We start from the raw sequence: 23,190 nt of genomic DNA, 5'->3' as shown, positions 1-23,190 counted from the left end.
TGTTACCCCGTTCCAACTGGTAAACAAAGGTAGAGTCGTGCATCTGCCCGAAGTCGCATTACATGATAGCAGACCCCAACCGAAGCACTTTTTTTATTCCCCTTTTCCAATCACTACTGTGCCCTTGATTCTGTGTTACGGCAGATTCATAGTAAACACAGTGACAGGTGTATTCATAAAGCAGCGCCCTGAGCCCCGGAGTGTGCTCTGGCGCTACGCTGGACTATTTGTCAACTGAAAAACTGTCAGGGTTCCCGTTCATATATTCACCGTGTAGGCGAGGTGAAGGTGGAACGGCGCGCTGAAAACAAAATCAGGCGTTATGAAGCCAGCTAGCGACAATAACTCACTGGGATTATGAGCATAAACACAAATGACAACGAGGCATTCTCATTTTATCATATCTGCCACATATGTGTAAGTTCTATTTAAATCAACCACACAGATTTTTTTTTCCCAACTCATTCAGTCCTGTGTTAGAAGAATAATCCACCTCTAAATGACTGCTAAATTTCACCAATCTGTCTGTTTTCAGTATATTACAGGAGAAAATATGTCAGGAAGTGTTTATTTTTAGATTTTGTCATCCTTGCCTTCCTCACTTAGTGGTTTCCTTCCATTTTCTGTAATGCCAGTCCGCATTCTGCTCTGCTGGGTCTTTTCTGTGATGGATTTTTCCATGTGTGACTGTTGAGCATCCGTGCAAACTGACAACAGCACGAAGGCTCAAAAGCACTTTCTCTCATGACTGACACTACAACACTGAGAGTTGCTGCTAATGATTTACCCCAAATTACAGGAGTGAGCCGGGTGACACCAAACATTTTCTTCTTTCTGTCAGTTTTGTGTGTTACGAGTATTTTGTGTCCATCCAACGACAGATGGATCTTATTCCTCCGTGCAGCAGAGCTCCTCTGTTGTCAGACATCTATTAAAAACGCATCAGTGACCCACATCGATGCACTGAGTGACACGTTCCTTTATGACTGGGAACATGGGTACTGCTGTTTACTTTGAATCGATCCACAATCCCGCTGCCATAAATGCACAGGTGCTCGCCAAAGCTGTACTCATCCCCTGCTGAAAATGGTCTTGAACAAATGAGGTGTTTACTCTTGTTTAGTCAACCTTTCCGGTGCCCAGCTGTTTCGGGAAATTACTGAGCTATTCTTAAAAACCAGAACTGTAAATTTGAGAGCCTTTTTATTTAACATTTACAGACTCAGCAAGAGCCACTGGGCTTTGGTTGAGAGGTGCATAAGAAAGGAAAATCAGATTGTATTCAGAGATGGACAAACGGAGTGCTTGTTTTGGTCTCTTTAGAATTTCTAGACTCTGAAGAAAAAATACAAGTTCTTGTTCTAAGTTGCTGTGGCATACTGGTCTTTTACCAGCATAGTGCCTTATGTAAATATGGTCTACACCAGCGGTCCCCAACCCCTGGGACACCGGTCTGTGAGTCGTTTGGTACTGGGCCGCGAGAGTTGAGGCTCAGGTGTGACATTTATGGTTCCCGGGGTTTTTATCGGGTTTAACTCGGTTTCCCCCGTATTGTAGCTGTGTGTCTTATTTTGAAAGAAATATTTACGTGTTACCATAGCGACCAGAGAGCATTAAGGGGCAGAGAGGAGGATGTTACTCTCAATGTTGTTGGCGCATTTCAGGAGGATGCTGCTAATAAAGTTACACAGTTACACAGTGAATTCGCATTTATTATTATTATTATTATATTTACAGAATACCACAGTTTTTGTCTTGGTCGTATCATTTTATTTTGTTGTATTTATCCGCAACACCTTAAAGGCCGGTCTGATAAGGTGATGAAGGCGAGGTACATCCTTGCATAGAAACTGCAGGTGACACGCGAAGCTGCCAAAGGTGTCTCATCTGATAATACAATAAAGAAAACACAAACAACAACAGATGACATGTCAGATGACGCAGAGGCTACTTTTTGGCTTGGACTGTTCACTCTATATTAAACCTGCTATAGATTTCTACCACATTGTGCACATCTGGCCTCCGCGAATAAAGCGAAAGTGAAATTGATTCGGGTAATATCTGATTCATAATTGATCATTTTAAAAGCGCTAAATGTCCTCAGGTGTTTTCCAGCGCCATGCGAGATGCTGAAAAGCCGAAATACCTAATACTAATCGAAAAGACAAACTCACTGCTACAAACACATTCGAGGCTCGCTCATGAGGGTTAACAACATCATCATTTCTGGCAAATTCAATACTGTGTGGCCCAATTTTCTGTATGGATATTAGACCAAATTGATGGAATTTCCTTAATAGCTAGAGTAACTGAGGAAATTAAGTGCCCTGAATGTAATACCCTCTCTCGCTTGGCATATCTAATTATATAAATACTATTCATTGGCAGTGTGTAGGCTTGTGCATATAGTTTATGCCCAGTCTGCTGAAAGTCACAGCATGACCACTTCCTAAAGGCATTTCTTTCAGCTTACATTTAGGACGTTTTGAGCTTCTAATTTCAGTGTTGGTGAAATAAATTGCAAAGAATTTACGCTTTCTATTTTATCACCAGGACAAAAAGAAAAAAAAGTCCTCTCCTTGCCCGAAGGGAAACAAGTCAAGGACAATCAGTGTCACAAAAACTGATGCAACCCAAATAAAGCTCAAAAATGACTCTTTCTTCAAAGTAACATTAAGGGCAAAAATCTAGTGTCTTTAAAAGCATTATCAAAAATGTCAATCCACAGTGGTCAGAGTATGCTTACTCAAACATCAATTTTTCCTTTTAAACCTCGTTTCACATTATTTATTAATACGCGATGGCAGTGACTCCGAGAGCTACTGACCTAGATGAAATTGGACAACGTGAGATATCTGTGTTGTTTTTGTTCTACAAACAGAAGTGGAGTGGTTTGAAACACAGAAAAATTAGCAAACGACAGATACTGCAGAAAATGAGAAGCCACACAAGGCCTCGCCAGCGAGGTAGGGTAGAGTTAAGCAGGAAATGCATTTGAAATCAGAGAAATAATAAAAACAAAAGGGCAATAAAAATGACTTTTTATCAGCAAAACTCCTGAACATGTGGGCGGTGTATATCTTCAATATCGTAGGGTGATATTACCCACCAAGCACCAACTGTCCACGGCTGTTGTTTTGTGGGCTTAAATTGATCAACCAGTCATAGCTGTATTGAGTCATAGTTCCTGAAAACTGGGCTGCCTTTCATGCAGTGTAATTTTGCCCAAATTAAGAACTACATTAAAAAGAACAGAACCCCATGTAATTTGGTTGAAAAGTGAAAGGGGGAAAAAAGAAGTTGTTTCAACTGCCTGAAAACAGAGCTTTGCACCTATTGCACCTAACTGATATTAGCATATTACAGACAGCAGTACAATTCATTAGTTACATCTTGCTGGTACTGGGACCCCTTTTTGCATTCAGAACTACCTTAATTCTTCATGGGATACATTGAACAAAGTGCTGGAAACTCTTCTTAGAGATTTTGCTTCATGCTGACAGGATACCATCACATAGTCGATGCAGATTTGTAGACTGCACAGCCATGTTGGACATGATGTCATCTTTGTGACATGACACGTTATTTCGTTGGAAGCAGCGTTCATAACATTGGTACACTGTGGTCATAAAAGGATCTATATGGTAAGCAACAGCACTCAGGTAAGCTGTGGTGTTTAAACAATACTCAGTTGATACTGAAGGGCTGGGGAAATATATCCCCATGTTATCACAAAACCACAACCAGCCTGAACCACTCATGCACAGCAGGAAGGCCATGCCTTCATCTTTTTTAAATCACAATTCCAACCCTGCCATCCAAATGTTGCAGCAGAAATCTAGACTCATCAGACCAGGCAATGTTTTTCCAGTCTTCTGTTGTTCAGCTGTAGCCTTAAATGTCCTGTTCTTAGCTGACAGCAGTGACATCCAATATGGTCTTCTCCTGCTGCAGCCCATCTGCTTCATGTTTCAATGTACTGTGCTCTTATGCATACCTTGTAACAAGTGGTGATCAACTCATCCCTTCCTATCAACTCACAGCAGATCTGAGTAGTTTCTTCTGACCTCTGGCATCAACAAGGTATTTTTTCACAGAGAACTGCCGCTCACTATATATTTTCTCTTTATTGGACCATTCTCTGTAAATCCTAGATATGGCTGTGTGGAAAAACCCCACTAGTGCAGCAGTTTATGAAATACTTAGACCTGCCCATCCGGCACCAACAACCATGCCACGTTCAAAGTCACTTAAATCACCTTCCTTGCCCATTCTCATGTTTAGATTGAACTTCAGTGTGTCTACCTGCCTGAGCACATGTTGTTGCTATGTGATTGGGTAGTTAGATACTTGCATTAAGAAACAGTTAAAGTAAGCAGTGAGTGTTTGCTCTTCAGTATTTGCTGATAGGAAAACTTACATAACAAAAATGTTGCTTGGAGTAATTAAGACATTGTGTCATCACATTGTCTGCACTACGCTCTGTACTCTCGCCACTTCTGAGAAGGCGGTTCATTTGCTTAGTAGTTTGTTAAATACTTTCCTTCAAAGTTTATACCCAAAGATGCCATAACTTTCCCTTTTCAGTATACTAAAATACTAATCCTGTACAAGTTTTTATTTTTTTAGAAATATATAAAGAATGTTGACATACTGATATTACAATTGATATTACCCATAAAAAATCAGTATTAGAAAACACACCTGTATCAATCAGGCTTAAACATTATGAATGACCACTGTATCACAGACACACACACAGTTACTTCATAAACACTGTTACTACCCGTTTGGCCCAGTTGGGTCAGAACAACCTAAAAGTTACATGAATAACAAAATATTACCTTGCGACAAAGCTATCGCTAACCTGTTAGCAAACTTGCCACACTAGCAGCTACATTAGCATTCTTTTGTAGTTGTATTACTATGATTCCCGAGAAATTAAACTCCTAACCCTGTTTTAGTCCTCTTAGCCTTTGTTTTATATCTATGACAAATAGATCTGGCATGTTGCTAAATGTTAAAGGCTATGTCCATTGACTGTGGTGCTAGCTAGTAGCGTAAACCTAAGTTGTGGGTGTCTGCCACTACAAATGAGTCCTTTCACATAACACACTGTCATATGAGCCACTGTTCACTTAAAATATTGATTAGAGCAGCTTTAAAATGAGGATACACTCTTGCAGTGAGAATCTGTGTATATCCACTCCTCTAATATTACATGATACCTCTGCTTGCTCAGCTAGAGAACAAACTGCGGATCATCCTGACAACAATGGCATTTCCTACTGCTGCAAAGAGCCCCAAAGAGAAAACGTCTCAAACAACACAAGTGAATGTCAGAAAGGCTTTAAGTTGCGGGTGAGATAATGCAAGTGATGGTTTTGCCTTCATCCCAGCTCAGGTTGCACAACATGTACAGTGATACCCCCCCGCTGCTCTGCCTGAACCATGTTTTCAGTGCACGCACATTATAGGAAATGTAAGCGTTTAACAGAATGTCACTCACAAGGTTACTGCCTCTATCCTCTGCTTGCTGTGCATCTACATGGTGCTGACCAAGCTCTGAAACACAATCTACCACAAAAAAAAACAACACAGCCAGCTGCCATTTTCAAGCCGGGCTCCCTGCACCGCCAGGGAATAGCCACAGAGATATCAAAGGATCTGCAGTGCAAATGAGTCGCTCAAATCTCCTTTTCTCTCCTAATGATTTCTTAAGCTGTGCACCATATTATAAATCGCCAGCTTCATTTCGCACCATGCCTTAAATCTTATCATTAATAAGGTTAACCTCACTCGTATCTTAGGTGTTAGCATATTCATCAACCACAGTGGCGGCTCCATGACTCCAACTCCACATCATAGCTCAGGCCAAAAACAGATAAGCTTTTTTTTTTCAATTAGAAACAGATGCTCAATTAAGCAGTTGCTCTTTGAAGCTTGTCTCCTTGTTGGATGGCACCTTATCTCTCTCTCGAGCATTTATGTCCAGAAAACGTTGTTCTCTAACAAATCGATAGCATCCAACACTATTGGGACTGTCTTTGATTTCTGTGGAAGCAGCAATGAAGGTTCACAAGCAATTAAGCCGGATTGGATTTTCAGCACGCGACGCAGACGTGGAGCACGGAGCAGGTAGACAGCTGAGGCTTGTGGGGAATGGCACTTTGATGTGGTAATTTACCTGTACTGTGGAGGAGGGCTCCCCTCTGCCTCACACGTAATGGTAGCCTGGTGGTCTGGGGAGTTGATTGGTAAAATGAGGTCACTTGGCTCCGTCCTCCATCTTGGCCCTTGAAATATGACATCCTCTGTACAGGCTGTAGAAAGGGGAGAAAGTCTATGGTTGTACAAGCTAGAAAATTTGTCTCTTTGACCTTAAGAGAAAATACTGGAAGAAGCACAATCTCTGTGAGGGCAAATAGTTAATCTTGCAGAAATACAGGAACCTTCTGACACTCAGTGTATATTACTTTTTCAACATACTCTATGCAGTATATTACCTCCTATTCTCTGAGCAGTACCTCACTTTACAAAGAAGAATGCATTAGGACACTCCTCGTGATGTGTTGTGTACATTATTTGCTTATCTTGCTGCAAGGAGAGTAAATCCTACTTACCCATGTTAGGCATTAACAGCTAATGCTGACATATTTGTTATCTGTTCCTCTGTGTGCTACTGCATTTTTCAGATGAGTGTGACACTTGGAATAATGAGGAAAAGAGCAATGGCCGAGGCACTTATGCGAATTCACTCAAGTTCTACACACTAGGCCAGTTTTCCATAAGGCCCTGCTTCATTCTGTCATTTTATCCTTGTGACAAATCATTATATTGTAGCCGGATGTGATTATGCGAGTAAATAAAAATCCTGGAAAATATGTCACCTACTGCTTTGATTGCAATATTTAGCTGGCTAAGAGATTTGTGAGTTCTAGCGAGTCAAACAGAGCTCGCTGACTGATATAACTAAAGTGAGGTGGTTGTTAATTACTTGCCAGGAACAGCTGAATACAGTGCAGGGACTTAAGTTAAGCGCCTAAGTCAACAACAGTTAATGCAGAGAGCCCGTTTTCACATATTCCCCCAGTAATTAACGATGGCTTGGGTATGACTGGGTTGATAAATAAAGCGAGGCGTTGTATTTTCGGAACATCTACGCCATGTTACTCATGCATGTTAATTGAGGCCATAAGGATGCGCTCATCTGCCAGCAGCCAAAAATGAAAGGATGTTGAACACAATCTGGTGCTAAAGCAGAGTCAACAGACGGCCAGTGTAGGCCTAATTAATATCCTACTGGTAACAGATTGTGGCACGTGGCTAGCAGTTCTACATGTGGTTTTAATCGGCGAAAATGTGTCAAGGAATCAAAACAGGTTGAGTAACGAGGCAGGGCGGTGAGTCACGGCTGCTCTCGGCAGTGCTTTGGGAACACAGGGAAGAAGGACTTGGAGAAATCCGGAGGTGAAATTAGGGATGAAAAGCATCACGTTTCAAAACAATTGCTGCCGAATGATCTATCAACAAATGATGGTAGCGTGAGCGAATGCAGGAGTGAATTCATTCATCCCACAGGCTAACAACACAGGTGTGAGTTTATTCCGTGTGGCTGCTTCATTGTCCCAGAACGGAGAACCAAGACAGCACCTCGCTTCACATGTCATTAATGATTGTTATCGGCCGCAGCGACTGCCGAGACGCTCCCGGTGCGTGATGACAACACCGAATAAGAACTAGCACCTACAGGCCCTGTTAAAAAAACTCGTCCGCTAGCAAGGTGAGGCTGCTTGGATTTCGCTCCTTTGGGTGCAGGGCTGTGAATTACCCATGAGCCAATTTGAATAACATTCATTGGGATTTACAATGTCATTTGAACAAGGGTTGACATTCTGAGTCTCTGTGCTTCTGCTGTAGAATCCCAGGTGGCTGCACAAGGGCAGAATGAGGCACGGTGGCAAGTAGATTGTGCTAAAATGTGAGTCTGGATTCACTGCATGGATCCTGATAATGATCGGGACAGGCCATAAACAGGAATAGGATTGGACTCCCAGATGTCCCTGACGGGGTAGTGAAAACGTGCAGTGGGCACACCGCTCTAGGGAATGGTGAAGGACATCATGCTGGAACACTGTACATATAATGACTGTGGTTTAATTAGTGTAACCTTTTTTTGGTCAGAAGATTTTTCTAAGGTTACTTGCAAATGCTCAGCTATTTCCTCTTAGTGAGACTAAAGTATATCCACATTTTATTTAAAAAAAAAACACTGCTGTGAGAATGTAAAAAAAAAAAAAAAATGCAAAAAGAACATAAGAAGACTGTACTTTAATGCACACACATTAAAAATGAGTCTTTCTCAGGAGAGGTTTTGTGGTGACATAAACCATAACAACATGTGCAGTGAGACTCAGATACAATACGTGTAAAATACCTTACCTGCAAGGCATCCGGTGATTGATAGCAGAACAATTTGTTTCCATGGTAGCATCATCTTTAGTTGCCGAGGGCTAAGTAGACTCTCATCCAATTGCTTGTGAATGGAATGCTCTCGCTTGAATACAAGAGTTTTAATCTGAAGGGAAAGTAATAATGGATGTGATTAAAATATGACATTTTGATCCAAATACGACAAGCATTCAACAGCAAAAAAACCAAAAAACCAAAAAGAAAACACGATTACATCACTGCTAACTTCCATAATTGGTTCCTATTATTTTTGAGTTACTGTAAAGTGAATGTTGAGGAAGTGAGGAAATGCAGCAGCAGACAAAAACCTGAGGATACAACCCAGCTGTGAGAGGGTTTTTTTTTCTCTCTCAGGTGGCGCAGAAGAAGAAGAGGAAGAAGAAGAGAAACAGCTGCTAAATGGGCATGTTTTCTTTTACTGTGTGTGTTTCTCATCCCGCCTAACAAGCTCAATTCTGCTGCTTTAAAGAGAAGTGAGGAAGGAAATGATTGACCTCAAAAGACACATCTCTCTCCCAATTTGACTATTAATAGGAGCTGGCAGACTGTGTACCAGCACTCCACAAAATGCTATTTCGTACTTTAACAAAGACTTTGGTGGCCGACTGAATGTAAGCAAAGTGACTGTTTTCATTTCTGTATACATAAATCAAATTTCCTTCGATCAACAAGAAAAACATGAGAAATACATGAGTGCCACACACTGAAACTGTGAAAACAAGACTGACAGTAGAGGACAGACGTGTGCCATCCTATTGCCTTACCCTAACTAGATGCTTAATAATTGATAAGTCTGTGAAGGTTCTCAGTCATCCAGGTCATCGTAGTCAAAGGAGCTTGCAAAGAAAAGCGTCTGGACTTCTTTAAGTTGCTTGAAGACGTTTCACCTCTCATCCGAGAAGCTTCTTCAGTTCTAAGGTCAAATGGTGGAGAGTCCCAGATTTAAACCTAGTGGGAGTAACCCCCCACAGAGGGACAAAAGGACCCCCTGATGATCCTCTAATCGCCTGAGCCAAGGTGTGAAACTGGGTGTGGGTCCCAATCAGCCAGAGTTTCGGGTGTGTTCATTGTGAAACCTGGCCCCACCTTATCATGCGAATTCCTGAGGTCAGATGGCCCAGGATGTGAGTGGGCGTTAAGGCGTCTGGGAAGGGATCTCAAAACTGGATTATAGATGGCAGACAGTTGGTGTCGTAAACCCCCGCCTCTGTTCAAAGATGGTCGCTCACAGTGGACATAGATGGCTTCTTTCACTCCTCTTTCAAACCATCTGTCCTCTCTGTCCAAAATGTGAACATTGGCATCCTCGAAAGAGTGTCCTTTATCCTTAAGATGCAGATGGACTGCTGAGTCTTGTCCTGTGGAGGTGGCTCTTCTGTGTTGTGCCATGCGCTTGTGAAGTGGCTGTTTGGTCTCTCTAATGTAGAGGTCTGAGCATTCCTCGCTGCACTGTACAGCATACACCACATTGTTAAGTTTGTGTTTTGGCGTTTTGTCTTTCGGGTGAACCAGTTTTTGTCTGAGCATGTTGCTGGGTCTGAAATACACTGGGATGTCATGCTTGGAGAAAACTCTCCTGAGTTTCTCTGATACACCGGCTACATAGGGGATGACAATGTTGTTGCGTCTGTCCTTCTTATCCTCCCTCGCTGGTGTCTGGTCTTCTTTTCTGTGCCTCTTTGCTGACTTTAAGAACGCCCATTTAGGATAGCCGCACGTTTTGAGTGCTTCCTTTACATGTGTGTGTTCCTTCTTTTTTCCTTCAGGCTTAGAGGGAACATGTTCTGCCCGGTGGTGTAGGGTCCTAATTACTCCAACTCAGCAGTCCATCTGCATCTTAAGGATAAAGGACACTCTTTCGAGGATGCCAATGTTCACATTTTGGACAGAGAGGACAGATGGTTTGAAAGAGGAGTGAAAGAAGCCATCTATGTCCACTGTGAGCGACCATCTTTGAACAGAGGCGGGGGTTTACGACACCAACTGTCTGCCATCTATAATCCAGTTTTGAGATCCCTTCCCAGACGCCTTAACGCCCACTCACATCCTGGGCCATCTGACCTCAGGAATTCGCATGATAAGGTGGGGCCAGGTTTCACAATGAGCTCACCCAAAACCCTGGCTGATTGGGACCCACACCCAGTTTCACACCTTGGCTCAGGCGATTAGAGGATCATCAGGGGGTCCTTTTGTCCCTCTGTGGGGGGTTTACTCCCACTAGGTTTATATCTGGGACTCTCCACCATTTGACCTTAGAACTGAAGAAGCTTCTCGGATGAGAGGTGAAACGTCTTCAAGCAACTTAAAGAAGTCCAGACGCTTTTCTTTGCAAGCTCCTTTGAATAATTGATAAGCCAACATTTTGTCTTGTAGATGTGTGATGTCTGGAGTTACTATGGAATAGCAATTAATAACATTAGTTAGTTAGGTAGACTTAATTAGTTAGTCACTAAGGCTTGTTCATTTCTTGGGCTTGTATTGATTTTTAATGGTATTCACACTTCGGTTTACCTTTTAGTTGCCTGCTTAGCAACTCTACTTGTGATGTTCAGTTTTTAGGGGCTTAAAAAAATCTATGGGCAGGACATAATGATATTAAACTCAGTAAGGTACACTTCTCTCTACAGCGAGTGAGCTTTTTGTCACAGCTATGTGCTGTTTAGATGAGAGGAGAGAAACACCCTTCAACCATGTTATTTGTTGATGTTGTGTAATTTGTCCACCAGAGGGCAGTCTGCAACTTCCATATTGGCAACTTGCTTGTTTGTTGAAAATGCTCATAAAAAATAAATAAATACAAAAAGAGCAATCGGTGACTTCTTGTAACAATAAAATAAGTTGTTTTTTTTATAACCCTCAAATAGCTACACATATTAAATGTTAAATAAATCTGTTCAGGTTCTGTGCCCCTGAGCAAAAAAAAGTTATCAGCCAATTTTTCAGATTTTTACTTTTATATCACCAATATCTGTAGCAATATCTGTCTTTAGAATCCTGTATGGTAGGGCTCAAGAAATCACAGCAGAGGCATTTTATTAAACTTGTTTGTGTTCTGATTTTGTTAACGTTACAATTCTCTATAATCCAGTGACGATCTCAACCCTGAAATCAAAGCTTTTAATAACTGCTGTAATAAAAATGTGGAGCCCCTCAAAAAGGCATTAAGGACAGTCCTTGTGTATTTTAAGGAGTAACAGGCACAAGGAAATTATTCACAAAAAAAAAAAAAAGTTTAAAGAGAGCCTGATGCTTGTTTGGTGTTAAAAGTGTGTATTTTTCTCCATTATGGGGAATGCAGGATCCTTCTGGAGAGTGACCCATACGAGGGACTAAAATATCTCAGCCTCTCATGCACCAGTTGTGACCATTCTTTTTTAAAACCTTCCCCTTCCGAGACCGCCAACTTTGTGGAAGCATGAAACAGATTTACTAAGCAGGGCAAATTAGCGTGAGGCCACAGTTGGAAAAAAAGTGCCCACGGGAGCAGAAAGCTCTGCAGGTGATCTACTAACAATGCGTCCTTTTATGGATACACGCGTAGCCCGTTCTTTACAATAATGCAATCTAGAGCAAAGGGCCCGCAAACAAGCAGAGCGGAGGTGGGTGTGAGCAAACTAGTAACTACACAGGCCCAGCTTGTTACTTGTAATCTGAAAACATAATATAGGGTTTGCGTTTTTCCCCAGAAAAAAGCAAGACAGTGAAGCAGTGGGAGGTTGGAGGTGTTGTTGAAGAAATGAAAGAATTTCACTAAAATGCTTCACTCTGCATTGTCCAGCTTGGTTGCAAAAAGGACTGGAAATGGCATTGGGGGCGAGGAAAAGGACGCACGGGGAAAGACGTGTTCAACTGCAAAAGTACATGGAAGGACCTCGCTAAATCTTGATTATCAGGGGGTCTTTTTTCCAGAAGCAACATGATTGATCTGGGAGAAACATCCTGCTCCGTCCATGGTGCTGAAGTGTGAAAAATACAGTCTGAATGTGACTAAGTTGAGGATTTTGCATTTTTACAGTGTGTGGCATGACATTAAAAGCTCAACACTTAGGAGAAACTAAGACTTCACTGCCTGACTTTTTCTAAAGAAGATTTGACGCAATGGGTACAGCACAACTTCTTCTAGCTGGAGGTTCCAGGTCATCTTTGATTTACTCCAGCAGATGAATAATAATGTGCCCTACTGGAATCGATATGCTCCGATAACACCTCTTCTGGCGTTCAGCTTTGTTTTCAGTGGCTTTCAGTTTCCTCCAAGCATAATGCAGATATGTCCAGCACAAAATGAGGCAAGACATGGGATTTTTTTTCAGTGTGAGATAATGCAGCAATTAGCAATAAACTTCAAACTCCAACAAATAGACAGAAAATAAGGACAGAAAAAAAATGAAAAGGCTGCTTTTTTCCATTTATTGCCCTCTTTTATTAACTCTCCATGGTTGTTTTTTGTAATGCCAGAAGAGAGCTTTCACTGGAACAAACAGTATATCTGGCCCTTTATTGCTTATTTCCCCTTCTTAATATCGCTGGATGGATTAGGTCATTGCTGGTAACTCACTCAGTGGGACTGCTTTATGGACTTTTCATCAGATTCACATTTAACTCTCTTAATTAGCCAAAAGTGGAAATTCCAGTCTTTATATCACAGCATCTACCGTGATAAGAAGCCGTTCTGTGGTGGAACATTTTATTCGCCTCCTTTGCTTTACGTGGTGCTGAAGTGACGTTCTGCCTTATCTAGTAATCGATGATGTTAGGGGCCATTAAAACTTTTCATATGTGCTGGTGGAATGGAGAGCTGTAATTGTAGTATCAGTGACACGGGAGGGGCTTTGCTCAAGCGCTGACCTACATCACAGTGAGAGGAAAGTGATACGCCTCTCAGGATTAAGAATTCAACCCAACCCCTCTTCCTTATAACACAACCCTGTTGTGTGGATTAACCCTAGGCTATCTTTGGAAATTTTTTGAAACAGACCTAAATACTAACCGCTCACTTGATCTATCAGCTACAGGCTTGTGGCTGGGGTTTGATGTGAAAGGCATGGCAACATAATCTTATAGAGGAGTGTGTTGCACAGTCAAATTTACAGACAGGACAAAATAATGCCATTTGCCTGATCACAACTTTATGTCCAGAGCTGGCTTAGCTCGACTGTGCCGGTGCCAGTAATTGTTCGCGGTTTGCTGTAATTGCAAGCGCAGCCAGATCCAGAGTGGATTTCCTTGGTGTCTTTCAAAATTTAAGGGGGCGTTTTGCCACTCTAAAACCCCATCACATTGGATTATACGCTTCGAGATTCTACTGGAGCAAAAAAAAAAAAGAAAAGAAAAGAAAGTGTGTGCTGCATTTTTCAGTTCGAGTGTAGTATTAGCAGCCAGTTGAGGATTCAAGCTCATCATCCCAGCAAACTTCAACATCCTGAGAGAAAAATCTCCCAGTAAAGATGTTCTGGTTTGTGATCAGCACATGGCAGAGTGTCTGCTCAAGTACAGGATAGCTGTCCTTGAGCGGCTTCATTCTGAAACCTTTATAAACCTGCAATAACATTCTCATCCTGGAGTATTTTGTGAATTTGATTCACAAAAACTTTTAAAAAAAATGTAAAACAGCAAACAGAAGCATGTGTTTCCACAATACCCAGTTTTTCAGTGGCTCTCAGTGCAAAGCTTAAGTGTCTCCCGATGCTCCAATCCTTTGAGTCCTACTAGATTAAAATTGCATAATACCATCCAACGGTTTTCTTATATAAAGGCGATTTTTTAACTCTTTTGACCTTCAGAAAGCGGCACCTGTGTCATTCCTTGCAGAGCTGAATAGCATCTAAAGCTTTAGTAAATCTAGGAGAGAAAGAACACAATAGCGAGGATGCCAAGCAAAGTAAAAATGACTTCTTTGCTTTTGTGGCGGCGAGGTGGCATTTTCTTTCTTCAGCTTTCTCAGCCGAAATGATGGCCAAACGATTGCTCTGCCAAATGTAATGAGGCATCACACTTTCACCTCCACAGAAGCTAAACCTAATGGAAGTCATTGGCTAAACGCATTCCAGAGTAAATGAGATGACTTCTTGGTTAGTGGGGCTGTTGTTTGGCGCATAATTGATAGGAGAGGTGGTTAAAGGCATCCATTTCCCCCCCTGAGGGCAGCATAATTGCAAAAGAATCTAATAAGGGAGGGAAGAAAGGAGAGTTTCTATCACAGCTCAAGGTCTGCATTTAGATCACATGCGATACACAGGAAACGCACAGCAGAGCTATATCAGAACATGCAAAACACCAGCAGCGCAGTGGGGATAGATTCACTACATTATATGATCTATTCATTGTAGTTCTTGTCTTCAGGGCTATCTGCTGCCATCTCCATTAAATCCACTCAGCAGAAGAACCCGGGAAACAAGGATGTGCCACCGGGGGCAGACTCAATCTAAATCCACAGCTGCTCGCCTCTTTTTGCCAGTGAATGAAGAATTCACAATCGACTCTGAATTTACTCTGACTGACTGAGGACCCGAGTAGGCTGAGGGTGGTTTTCTTTTAGAAATTATAGTTCCTCAAAACAAAGAAAAACGAGATGATGTAGAAATAAAAGCAAAGCACAATATCTGCATTTCACAACTTTTCAGCCTGCAGTGAAATACTTGGAAGAAAAATGAAAGAAAACAGAAGCAAAGAAGGGGTAATTGTTTGGTATTGATTGCGCCATAACTCAGCATTAGGCTCTTGGGTGAGTGAGCAGTGCTTCCCATAGCAAATTATGCATTAAAGGTTTCAAATAAAAAGGCATTTTGTGTAATTGCCCCCCCCCCCCCCCAAACCCAAGCCTCAAAAGCTACATTAGCATTCATGAAAGAAGCCCCCCCCACACACACACACCCCTCCCGCTCCTCCATACACACACGCTCAGATGTTTCCTTGCAGGATAGAAAGAAAAAGCAGCAGCTTCACACATGTGATTGACATGTCACACTGCGAGCGTGTGAATAAAATGCAGCGGTTAGAACTGTGGCTAAGGTCAGGGTTGAATGCTGGAGGACAGCAAAGAGCAAAGCTGGAGGCAGCAGGAGTTCTACTCACGAAAGATCACTTAAGTGAAAAGCAGAGGCATGAAAGCACTTCACATTCAGTGTTGACTTTTTCACACACAAAAAACAACAAAAAAATTCACATTCAGTTATGACCTCCCCTGACTTTTTCTGTCCTTTACGTGTTTACATATTTGTTAAAATACACATCTGGACAGGATATTTTACAGCTGTGTATTTCCAAGTGAAAAATCACTATCCCCCCCCCCCCCCCCCCCCCCCCCCCCCCCACACACACACACACACACACACACACACACACACACATCCCCTCCAATGTTAAACACGGCTGCATGCCTCAGCTGCTGCCTAACACACGGTTGGGGGGGGGGGGGGTGTAAGAGAGTAAGTGCACTTAGAAGAAAGGGGAGCGGCGATCCATTTCTCAGCCAGGCACATCCCCAGACCCTCATCCTAGATACAGCAGCAACCCCCCCCCCTTAAAAAAAAAAGCAAAGAAAAAAAAAACCTGACTGGAGGTCAAGGAAGAGGAGCAGGAGACACTCAAGTAGGCTCTTTACATTTTTTCTTATACTATTCAACTCGTTTCACAGCCTTTCCAGAGATAAAGGAGCTGGCTGTAGAATGTAATTGCCACTCTGGTTCAATCAAAAGGGTTTTTGAAAGCAAACGGTGCTACAGCACAAGCTCATCTTTGCACTGCTATCCTGCTATGTGTTATAGAACAATTCGCTGCATGCCTTTCAAAGACACGTCTCACCTCTCATTTGCCTTCTGCTTGTTATTCTCAAAGTTATGCGAAAAGCAGCCATAAATAAACATGAATAGAGGGGAGAACGATTCCAATCCCTGCTGAATGGTAGGATACTTTGAAGATGCAGAGCCGGCTGCATTTTCTGTTCACTGTTCTGTCCGATTGCAGTCTGAGTGGGAAGATAGGGAATACTTGTGTGCAGACCACCGATGGGCAAATATTTGGATTTGCATGAAAAAAAAAGAAGAAAACAAGATTAAAAGAGAGAGGATGGAGTCGCGTTATTAAAGATCATTTCTCTAATAACTATCCCCCGTGTGGCACAACTATCATGAGTATGCAAAATTTTAGAGAAAAGGGTAAAAATCATCGAAATGTTATAATTTAAGAGGGCATGGAGGCACAACTCAGCAGCACAGAAAAATAAAAAAGCAACTATTTTAAATAATAGGTCAATGCTCTTTCCCCCCTTCCTCCGCCTGGAGATGGATATCATCGCCTTTAACAAGTTCGAAAGAGGCTTTTCTCCAGGCGGACGGTCCTGATGCTGTTTCTCTCTGTGTGACTGAGCAGAGCGGCACCATATGGACTTTGTCTAAAGATGAGGGAAATGAGCCCCAGCGGTACAAATCCCAGTAGGACCATCCAACCCATTTGAGGCTCATCTAGAAACGCAATCATCAGCATCGTGCACGTGTGCCTACTATCAGCACGCACACATTTGGCGTCTGTGCCCTTTGCACAAATTTAGACAACGGCATCTCGCCAGAGGAAAGAGAGCTTTTAAGCTCTATCCTTCCAACTTATGTTTGTTTCTATTTTTGTCATGTTTGCAAAACCAAAACTTAGCAGAACACAGTTCACGGTATGTGCATGCACATAAATTTAGGGCGACAACACGCACGTATGCAGTGATGCTCTCCAAGGATCACTTACTTGTCCTAGGATGCAGATTTTTTCCTCTTCATTAAACTGCTGTGATTGTAATCCCACTATCCGTCAGACGCGTTGTTTCACACACGTTATTTCATTTTCTTTATTTTCCTTTTTTTCACAGTAACTCCTGTCCTCTTAAAAAGCAAGAACAAAAAAGAGAGGATGCCCTCTGCTCCAGCAGTGTTTGCGCTCTGCACTTAATTCTGCTCGCTTGGAAGGGACTAACAGTAAGCTGTGCTCTCGGTAAATTCCCACAATCATAAGTACATTTGCCGGCCGAGGACGATACGCGCCGAGCCGAGAGTGTTCCGCGACCTCCTCCAACTGCACTTCCACAAGATGCTGCCAAGAAGCACAGAGGACAGCGCTGCCTCTGAGCGGAGACTCACATTGTGCGCATACACGGCTTCTGCTCTCTTTGTGCGCAGGAAGAAGCGCCCACTGGTGACGCGTGAAAACACCCATCGATGCACGGTAATGCGCCACCAACCTATGGGCAGCTGACATAAATGCACGTTTTATATGTTTATTGTTCAAATTAAGGTAATTTAAGTGCAAAAATAAAATAAATACATTGAAAAAAGAAAAAGATCGAAACCACAGGGTTGGTCGGTTTTAAAAAGAAGAAGCACTCAGAAACAAACGCCGCGTAAAACATCTAAATATGTTTTTAGTAACGTAATGTCTAGAATGTAGCGTGCAAAAAACTTTTATGATAAACCCATGCCTGGGCTTGAAGGCGGGTAAATGTGATCTTCTGATTAACGGAAAGTAGGAAAGAATCGATGTGTTTCTGGTCACTGAACTCACCACCAGAAACCTCGATGTGTTTACGAGGAAAATGCATCAAGTAAAAAATACACTTTTTGTGCGTTTGTTTTTTGTGCCCATGTATCACCATAAAACCTTATAAAGATTCTAGCTCACTGTACTGAGAAGCACAGCAACAACAAACGTGTGTGTGTGTGTGTGTGTGTGTGTGTGTGTGTGTGTGTGTGTGTGTGTGTGTGTGTGTGTGTGTGTGTGTGTGTTTGTGTGTGTATGCAGGACCACACACACAGGTGCTTTAGAGGCTCTTGGTTTATAAATATGATGTTGCCTACTTTGTGTTTCATTGTTTTCATGATGCAACCATCCGAAATCACTGTGTTTTTGGTGGCGTTTTATTTCCCACAGCTCTTTTTAAAGTGTTTGCAGAAAAAATTCAATCACATGCTCGTTATAAACACACGGGCTAATAATAAAGGCTCATTTTCCCCACTTACGTCTGCGCCTGGCGTATGAACACAGTTAGGTCATCAGTCTGAAAGCTGCACTAATCACTATGTAAAAGCCATCCAATTGCTGTGCGCATGTAAGGGAACCAATGTAGTCACAATAAAAAAAAAACATAAATAAATACAAATTAAAAATTAATTATAACCCAGAAGTGTAGGTGCTTTGGTATTGTTCAGCATTTTTGTCCTCTACGCATTTGTCCTGTCTATTTTCAGCCAAAATATTAGGATAAATCTGCCGTCCACTTCTTGTCCAGCAGCAGGAAGTGGACATTAGCTGATGAGCATAAGAGAAAGAGTGCTAATGGGCAACTGTTTGCAAATATGTGCAGCTTTATAAGACGATTACATACCAGTGCTGTGTCTGTGTTGCTATTATATCTTTGTGCTGGGTCCAGAATACCGTTTTAAGCAATATTTGGAGGTTAAGTGCAAATAAATAGCAGTAGGATGTCTTGAAAAATTATCACTTATGTTAATCGTTTAATCTATAATGCATATACTTTAAATGGTCCTTTTAATGGGACTAGCTGTTATTAAATATAATGCCACATACTGCATAGACTCTGTAGCACAGACATGTAGGTAGCGTTCACAGGAGTATGCTGAAAGTAGAGGTTAACTACTTGGGTTTACCTGTTGCACAGGATCTGTGGTTGACAAGTTACAAAGATTGTTGGCAATATTTCTCTTGCAATGCCAACTCCTGGATTTGATGTGACTCCAAACACGTTTCAGATTACTTCAGTTGCTTCCCAGCCACACTGTTTTGTTTTGGCATCATTTTTAATGTACCCGAGCTTCTTGGGCCTGTGTTCTCTTCGGGAATGATAACCTCAAAAATACACTCAGGTCACTTCATTAGTTACACAGTGTTACCAGGTTTACTCCCCTTTTTTGTTCAGAATTGCCTTAATTCTTTGTAGAATATATACTAATAGCCCAAAAGGCCACCAGCAAGCATGACACAATCACCAGCAACCTGAACCACTAATATCTCTGGCTCTCTTCCACAGCATGTCTTTTATCCTGTCTTCCTTCTCTCTCTCCAACTGGTCACAGCAGATGGCCCCGCCCCTCCCTGAGCCTAGTTCTGCCGGAGGTTTCTTCCTGTTAAAAGGGAGTTTTTCCTTCCCACTATCACCAAAGTGCTTGATCATAGGGGGTCGTGTGATTGTTGGGTTTTTCTTTGTATGTATTAATGTAGGGTCTACCTCACAATATAAAGTGCCTTGAGGTCACTGTTGTTGTGATTTGGGGTGTATAAATAAAACTGAATTGAATTGAATATACAACAGGAGGGATCCATTCATCCGTTCTCTTCCTCTTCCTTATCAGGGTCGTGGGGGGCTGAAGCTTATCCCAGCTACCGCTGGGTAGGGTACGCCCTGGACAAGTCTTCAGTCTGACACAGGACTGTAACAGAGAGACAGACAACCATTTGCACTCAGCTTAACCTAACCCCACTAACTGCATGTCTTTGGACATTGGGAAGAAGCCAGTGTACCCAGAGAGAACCCACACAAACACGGAGAAAACATGCAAACTCATCAGACCAGGCAACCCAGATAGCAAGGAAACATTGAAACAATGTTGAGTCAATATCAGGCTGTGTCATTGAACCAACGTTGAAGTGTGACGTTGACCTAACGTCACTCTTGCACCCTTTTTTAATGTTGAAACAACGTCAGGTTTTGATGTTGAATCAATGTTGAAACCTGACGTTGATTCAACGTTATATTTTCTAATACTGCTGACATTGAAACAATGTCAGATTCTGATATTGAAACACTGTTGAGCTATGGTGTTGATTTTCCGCCTCTTTCGCACAGTTGCTTTTTATTAAAACAGTTAAATCATGACTGGAAATCTACCTCTCTTTATAGGTATTTTAACCAATACTAAACTACTGCATGTTTCCATCAATACTTCAACCACCTAAACACATAATTGTACTTATTCCTTAAATTGGACACCCTTTATAAAAAAAAACCCCAAATGTCTCACAATGTATCATGTCAATATTAATATCCTAAAATAAGAAAGCATTGCATGTGATGTAACAGAGAAAAAACATAAACAAAAAAAGGTCAATAGGCATGTTTCGTTTGCTAAATACTTTATTAAAAGACAGTTTCCGATTTACGTTTATATGATTCACAGAAGTTTGTAATTTTTTGCATGATGTGCGTCCTGCACCACCCAAACGATCTGGGGCGTATCGGAGCCATTTCTGCACTGCTTGTGCAAAGACAAACTCGGACATAGAGTTTGCCCCTAACTGCTGCGTCAGGCTCCAATCAAGGCAAAGCGTCTCACCTATAGACACATTTTAAGAGATGGAATTAGCGTGTCTCATGTCTTAAATGTGTATGCAAGTGCTTGTGTGTTTAATCAACAGGCCGTTGTTATGTATTTAAATCACATCTGACAGCTATTACACTTTATAGTTACAAAGTGTACATAACCTTTATATACTTACCATTGCCTTATTTGCCTCTTGTGATTGAAGAGCTGGCTCTGCATTGTTTAGCTCCTCAATGTTGTGCAAGGGCAAATCCAGAGCCAGTACCCCAGCATCTACCGATTCATTGCAGCCGGTATTGCGGATGGCTCTGACCTCCTCACGGAGTTCGTTAACAGCTCTCGTCAGGTCTGACAGAAAAAGATGATTTTTTTTAAAGTATTTAAGAATACAGACAACTTGTCAAACGTTTCCTTGTGTCACACACAGACATGTACAAAGACACTAGACAGTATTTTATTACCTGGTATTTTCACTCGAGGGGCCTGGGGAAACCATTTTTTTTGTGGGCTGCTCATCCTCTGAGTCACTATATGTGTACAGGGGATTTGGTCTAAAGAAAAAAAGTTGAAAACGGTCATAAGTAATTACAAATGTGCTTTTGGAATATTTTTTCCTAAAGTTACAGTTTGATTTATAACAACACACACAGGAAACGGAGATGTGCAAGAAGGTACAGTATACAAGGAATTTTTGAAGTGCACAAGTGTACACGGCTTTGCATTTATAAAAAGTTTACAAGCTTCCACTTTTTGGACTATATTATGTGGTGATATTGCAGTATGCAAGCACCACAGATATGTATAAAAGACAAGATCATAAATTCTTAGCAATCAAAGATGTGTTTGTGAAATAAAAACAGTTTTACTTGTGCTTTCTTTTATGACTGGTCTGAGTTTCAGCTTCGGACTGAAGGTCAGACATATCACAGTGTTCACTTAGATATTTCTGAAGACTGCGTTCTGCTTCGTGAAATCTGTCTGGAAGTACAAACACAATGTATGGCCAGACATAAATTAGGACACGAAAAACTTGTTATTGTTACATTTATACAACACCAATCCAGATGATACCCACCATGGCTTATTAGAAGTCGGACTGGTGCGTAGGTGAGCCATGTTGCACCAGGATGAACTCTCCTCTTTACTGCGTCGTGGATCCTGAATGTGTCTCACGGAGGATATGGAGGCCATGACAATTTCTCCCCATTTATCCATGATCTAGGGACTATTTCTGTACCACCAGTGCTAAACTGCACAATGCACCAGTCTTTCATTTTTATCTTTTTTTTAATTTGGAGTCCTTTTTTGCCCTGTCTAGGATAAACAGGAAACAGATAATTACAATATATTTCATAGTCACTACAAAACTTGATCTATTGATTGAACTAAATAATAAATAATAGTTTAAAATGTATATAGGCAACAATTACAAGCAAACCCGTATATGTAAGCATTTAAACACTGAAGATAATAAAATTAACAGTATTTTGTCTAAGTCTGCCATTGTAGGAATTCATGGCACCGAGACAAAAACTTGGCGCACAGTGTGGCGTCAAAATAGGCGCACACCTTTGACGCTGCGTTTTCTCCGTCTTCCTCGTCCACACGTAAATGCTAAACGCGGTTTACGTGTGGACAAAAGGTGCAAACGCAAGTTAGGTGAGCGTGCAGCGTAAAGTTTGAATTGAGTGCGAATCGAAGCGGATGCTCTCCAATCATTAAAAGTAACAAAGTCATTGAACACATTTATACAGTTACCTTTACGTTTATCAATCATATATCACAGATTTACAATTTTTTGTAGTACTATGCTAAAAAGCAACTACAGAGCGAAAGTCTGGGTCAAGCGCCGAGGCGACGGCAAGAACAAAGGAACCCTCGAAGCGTTAAAGCTAGCTTTGTAAGGGAATATAACGGAAAAGTATGAAACGAAAATGTTTTCTTTGTTGATAGACTTTGTTCGCAGTGCAATTTATTTGTTGCCGGATTGTAAGATGAAAGTAGACACAATTTCAGGCTCCCACATTTTATCCGAAACTTTACATTAACAAGTTTTTTGTTTTTTTTTACTGTTATTCAAATGCAACCGTGGAAATAACGACTAGAACAAAAGTCATTCATTCTTACCTTATACTAATCGTGGTGCAGGCCAGTGCAGTGCATGAACTGATGCCTTCTCCGGTCAATTCCGCTGAGAGTAAATCTAATGTCCCGCTCTACTGTACAAGACAATGGTTACCTGGAGGGATGTACCACTGAGAGGGGTGCTGCGGAATAGTCCAAGTGGTAGCAGCTTTAATTTCCCGCTCAACCATAAATCGATGGTTTTTCAACGTGATTGTTGTCACCTTGTCAACTATAAATAGATCAACAATCAACGATGACAGAACAACAGTGAATCAAT

At 41.6% G+C, this 23,190-nt stretch overlaps 1 protein-coding gene and 1 long non-coding RNA gene across 2 annotated transcripts in view; both read right to left on the bottom strand.

Annotated features, from left to right (window-relative positions):
• The window catches only part of cntn3b (contactin 3b), a 54,330-nt gene extending 36,688 nt beyond the window's left edge, over positions 1-17,642 (bottom strand). Inside the window, exons 1-3 of the mRNA XM_004567412.3 lie at positions 17,203-17,642; positions 8,443-8,578; positions 6,188-6,323 (exon numbers count right to left, since the gene is read on the bottom strand). Coding sequence (XP_004567469.1) covers positions 6,188-6,323; positions 8,443-8,497 — 191 coding nt within the window. The 5' untranslated portion in view covers positions 8,498-8,578; positions 17,203-17,642. The remainder of the gene's footprint in view (positions 1-6,187; positions 6,324-8,442; positions 8,579-17,202) is intronic.
• Positions 17,643-20,616: 2,974 nt separating this feature from the next.
• Positions 20,617-21,760, bottom strand: LOC112432065 (uncharacterized). Its single transcript, XR_013098747.1, has 4 exons — positions 21,653-21,760; positions 21,248-21,337; positions 20,962-21,134; positions 20,617-20,798 (listed from the first exon to the last, which is right to left on the bottom strand). It is a non-coding gene; the product is annotated as an uncharacterized LOC112432065 (long non-coding RNA).
• Between the last annotated feature and the right edge of the window lie 1,430 nt (positions 21,761-23,190).

The sequence above is a fragment of the Maylandia zebra genome, linkage group LG5 (assembly GCF_041146795.1).
Source record: "Maylandia zebra isolate NMK-2024a linkage group LG5, Mzebra_GT3a, whole genome shotgun sequence".
Taxonomy (NCBI): domain Eukaryota; kingdom Metazoa; phylum Chordata; class Actinopteri; order Cichliformes; family Cichlidae; genus Maylandia; species Maylandia zebra.
This window is presented reverse-complemented; position numbering and strand designations above follow the sequence as displayed.